This window comes from Orycteropus afer, unplaced genomic scaffold (genome assembly GCF_000298275.1).
Source record: "Orycteropus afer afer isolate SDZICR_OR568_19922 unplaced genomic scaffold, OryAfe1.0 scaffold00605, whole genome shotgun sequence".
Classification (NCBI taxonomy): Eukaryota; Metazoa; Chordata; class Mammalia; order Tubulidentata; family Orycteropodidae; genus Orycteropus; species Orycteropus afer.
Genome location: NW_006922192.1, coordinates 1,125,078 through 1,129,701, shown reverse-complemented (window position 1 = coordinate 1,129,701; position 4,624 = coordinate 1,125,078). Strand labels below are relative to the sequence as shown.

At 56.3% G+C, this 4,624-nt stretch overlaps 1 protein-coding gene across 1 annotated transcript in view; it reads right to left on the bottom strand.

The window, feature by feature from the left end:
• Nucleotides 1-4,624, bottom strand: part of SORCS2 (sortilin related VPS10 domain containing receptor 2) — a 117,707-nt gene that overhangs the window by 97,683 nt on the left and 15,400 nt on the right. Inside the window, exons 4-5 of the mRNA XM_007956317.1 lie at nt 2,935-2,999; nt 1,936-2,054 (exon numbers count right to left, since the gene is read on the bottom strand). Coding sequence (XP_007954508.1) covers nt 1,936-2,054; nt 2,935-2,999 — 184 coding nt within the window. The remainder of the gene's footprint in view (nt 1-1,935; nt 2,055-2,934; nt 3,000-4,624) is intronic.

The following is a 4,624-nucleotide window of genomic DNA, read 5'->3' as shown; positions in this document are numbered from 1 at the left end:
AATTTACCACAATCGACTAGCCCTGGATTATCTCTTGGACTCAGAGGGAGGCGTATGTGGAAAATTTAATCTTACAAATTGCTGCCTGAAAATAAATGATAAAGGGAAAGTTATTGAAGAGATAACAGACAGGATGAAGAAGGTAGTTCATGTCCCCGTCCAAACATGGAGGGCCTGGACCACTGAGGGACAGTTTAACAATTGGCTAACAGACTCTGGAGGGTTCAAGCTATTGCAATGCAGCAGCCTTAGTTTTACTCCTTATAACATCCTTCCCTGTGTACTCCCTATGGCCCTGAAATCCAGTAACTCGATCACTGAAACCATGGTGGAAAGGAAAACTTCCTCTCATATATATGGCTTCATAAATATAAGCCACTAAGCCGAAGTCTGGAACAAATTACCCAGGAAGAAATTGAGGCTCCTTAAAATTTAAACAAAATGAAGAAGCCTCAAAGGGGAGAATGAGACAGGACACATCCAGCTTTAAGAAAATGACTCAGTTTCAAGAAAACGAAATTTAGAGAGCGGAAATTCCCCAACAGGCACTCCCCCTCCTCTTTCCCACATTTTCCCGCCATGCGCTTTTCCACTTCTGCAAACCCGCTGGCCTAATTTTTTTAAAGTAACCAATCACCCCATACCCTATATACCCTGGAAACGGAAACTTATAAAAGCCCTGCATAGCCTTTGTTAGGGGCTCAGTCTCTGGATGCAAATCCACTGAGCCAGGTGCTGGCACAATAAAGTCCTTCCCTTTTCACCATCCTTCCTGGCCTTAGCGTTTCCCTTTGCAGCTCTGGTAACACCGTCTGCTGGGGAGACAGCACGAATGGACCTGACCCCGAGACCCCTGTAGTCTGCTGGGGAGATGGTGTGTACAGGGCCGACCCCGAGACCCATGTCATCTGGTGCCAGAACAAGATGAGTCAGCAGCACAGGGTGACCCAAGTGACTTGGTGCTCAGCGAGGTCAGGGAAGGCTGCCTGGAGAAGGCAGCCCTTGAGCATACTTTGGCAGAGGAGCAGGTGTTGCAGGTGAAGAGGGCAACAGGAATGCCCTGTGCAGGGAGCAGCCTAGCCGAATTATAGGGTAGGGTCATGAGCCACGGGCTAGGGATGGGTGGAGGGCAGTGACAGTGGGGCTGGAAGCCAGGGCAGGGTGGTGGGCAGAAGCCCTTTGGCCGACCTGCTTGATGGAGGCCATGATGTCCCCCACAAGACCCAGCCCCTCACTTTGGGGGCCCTCAGCATGTACTGCACTGAGAACATCAATTGGGATGACTCTCCACAGCTGGGCAAGGAGCCCTTGGGGTGACTGGAGGGGCTGCCTCAGACTGCAAGGGCCTTTCCTAGTAGGAGACTTTGGACAGCAGGACAGGGATCGCCAGATGTCAGGCAGAAGAAACACATTTTGTCCATGTTGGGATGAATTCTCTAATGATTGGAGCCATCTAGAAGATTAGGTTGTTGTGGAAGGGATGAGTCCCTCGTCAAGGGAGGCAATCAAGCAGTTCTTTGACCAGGTGCTTCCTGGCTGGGCCATGTGGTCTCTGTGGGTGGTCCACCCTGTGATGGCTCTCTCTGAGAGCAGTGGGGTACAGCCAGCAGGGTCCTGGTGGCTGACGAGTGGACAGATGGTGCCGGGTGTCTGATAACCAGCAACAGCCCCCAGCCAGTTCCAGTGCCCCTGAAACCCACCGAAATGGGGCAAAATGGGCTTGGACTTGGGTCTTCTGAGTGGGAGAGGCCCTGGTGTTTGTCAGGGCCTTCAGGGGTGCCCGCAGCCCCAGAAGCATGAGGGACACCATGGACTGCTAGGTAGCACTGGAAAGCAGGAGAGCCATGTCGTGCCCCCTGTGAGTGGCACCACGTCCTCCATGTGGCTAGTGCCAGACCCTAACACCTGCTGCCCAGAGCCCCTGGGAGCCCACACCTTGAAGAAGACATAGTCGTCCTGCACCGTCAGGGAGCCCTGATCGATGGAGCCCGCGGACGGCGCTGCCAGCATCTTCTCGGAGCAGTTGTGGATCTGGCAGGTGATGTAGCGGAAACCTGTGGGAGGAAGAGTGGTGGTTGGGTGTCCGAGACGCCAGGTGCCCAGAATCGGGCTGAAGCAGCAGCCAGGACATGCTTCAACGCCAAGCCAGCCTGGCTTCTATGGAGCCGACACCGCAGCCCCGGCTTCTGTTGCTATTGGATTTTGAGGGGCTGCCCTGTGGTCACAGCTCCCTGGGGGCTGGTGCTGTGCCAAGCCCTCGGCTGTGGGGAGCCCCTCAGGCCTCCCCTATCAGCACTCCTATTTCACGGGTGACATAATGTCTCGAGCAGTGTCTGCAAACTACAGCCTGAGAGCCAAATGCAGTGTACTCTCAGCTATGCACAAATAAAGTTTTATTGGCATCAAAAAACCCCAAACTCACAGCCGTCAAGTCGATTCTGACTCATAGCGACTCCTCCTCGGGTTTCTGAGGCACTATCTCTATAGAAGTAGATTGCCCAACCTTCCTTCCAGGGACTGGCTAGTGGGTTTGAACCGCCAGCCTTCTGGTGAGCAGCCGAACACCTTAAGCGGTATGCCCTCAGAGCTCACAGACTGTTTATGCACTGTCTGTAGCTGCTTTGTGAGGCCCCTGGCTCCCTCGGGCATGATGCCACCAGGAGTGGGGTGGCAAGCACCTCCCCACTGGAGGGGCAAAGCCACTGAGGTGCCTGACCGCCTCTGAGATGGGGGGGACCAGAGGGTGGGGGCTGGGCAAGTCACCCTTTCAATAGACATCAATTCAGCCCCAGTGGGAGAACAAGCACATTTAAAATCACGCCACCCCGGAGGGCGGCAAGGCTAACTACAGGGTGGTCACGAAGACGGGCGACTGAACGGAGGCCAGCTGAGCCAGGGGACGGGGGAGGCGGGCCTTCTGGGCGCGGTGCCTACCTCCACCGGGATCCCGGGCTTCCATGTGGATCAGGTCCGTGTCGCTGTCCACTCCTGCCACAGCCCTGGGGGAGAGTGGGAGGTGGGTGTCAGCAGGGGCCCGCTGGTCCCTGAGAGCCCACCTCTTCCCGGGAGATGGACAGAACCCCTGCTCCTTCCTGCAGGAGCTGGGAGCCAGCACAAGTCAGGGTCACAGGCAAGAGGGCCACTGAGGAGCACCAGGAAATGCCAGGGGCTGCAGAAGTGGAGAGAAGCCCCGGTGGTGCAACGGTTAAACACTCGCCTGCCAACTGAGAGGTCACTGAGAGGTCACGGCGATCAGCTTCTGTAACGCTGTTGTCATTGTTACGTTCTGTTGAGTCGGCCCGACTCATAGTGACCCTACGTTCAACAGAACCAAATGCCACCCGGTCTTGAGCCAGCCTCACAATCCTTGCTGTCCCTGAGCCCATCTCTGCAGTCAGTGTCAGTCCACCTCGCTGAGGGCCGTCCCCTTCGCTGACCCTCCACTTTACCAAGCGTGACATCCTTCTCCAGGGACTGGTGTCTCCTGACATGACCAAAGGCCGTGAGATGGAGGCTCTCCAACCTTGGAAACCTCATGGGGCAGCTCTACTCTGTCACATGGAGTCTCTGTGAGCTGGAATCGACTTAAGGGCAACGCATTACAGCAGCTGAAATGCTGGGGTGCAGAAGCTGAAGGAGAGCGGGAAGGGTCCCCCAAAGCTGACAGAGCACAGCCCTGCTGACACCCCGAATTCAGACTCACAGCCCCAGAGTGTGAGAGAATACCTCATGTCCCCTGGGAGCCCCCACTGTGTGGTATTTTTACAGCAGCCCTCAGGGACTCAAAGAGTGACCCCTGGCCCACACCGGCCAGAGACAGAACAGTCCCTGACCCTGCAGGGGACAGGTTACAGAGGCAGGACCACGGCAACGGTGCTGATGACTGGGGTCACCCCTGACGCCCACGGCCCACAGCCCAGGGGACGTGTCCTGGCCATCATGAGGCTAGGTGGCCAGTCCAGTAGGGAGCCCTGAGAGGCAGTGGGGGGATGGAGGCCAGGCTTATGGGCCCCAAGTCCCTGCTCCACCTTCAAGGAGGCCCTTTCAGGCACCCTGACCCTGCACCCAACTCCCTGTGGCCCCGTGCCCTCTCCCGGGGGTGGGCTGGGTGTGCCTTCTGCCCACCAGAAACCGAGAACTTGGACCCTCACTTTGGGGCTGGAAGCACTGTCCCCATCCCAGGATGGCTGTGGAGTTGACCCAGAGCGCAGGCGCCCGTGTGTCCAGAGCAGGGCGGTGAGCCAACGGTATCAGCAGCCAGTCCTCAGAAGTGGTTCACCAGGCGTGGTGGTTATGCAAGTGGTTCACACATGAGTGTGAAAGTGAGTGTGTGTCAACCTGGCTGGGCCCGGCTGAGTGGCTGGGCAGCTGGTGGTAGTTATCCCCCATGATGAGACTGGCAATCACCTCTATGTTGGGACCTACTGCAAGCAGCTGAGTAGCTGTTTTGAGTATGTGGTCTGCTTCCCATATATAAGAAAGGGCTTTGGGAATGGTCTCTAGTCTATGGCACACTTGGACCCTGCATGTAGCTGTGTCATTGTTCAGCAGCCTGCCATGCTCTGCTGACCTTGGGACTTACAATGGACTTGAATTAATGGCCTGCCGTGTGGTTTGGTAACAT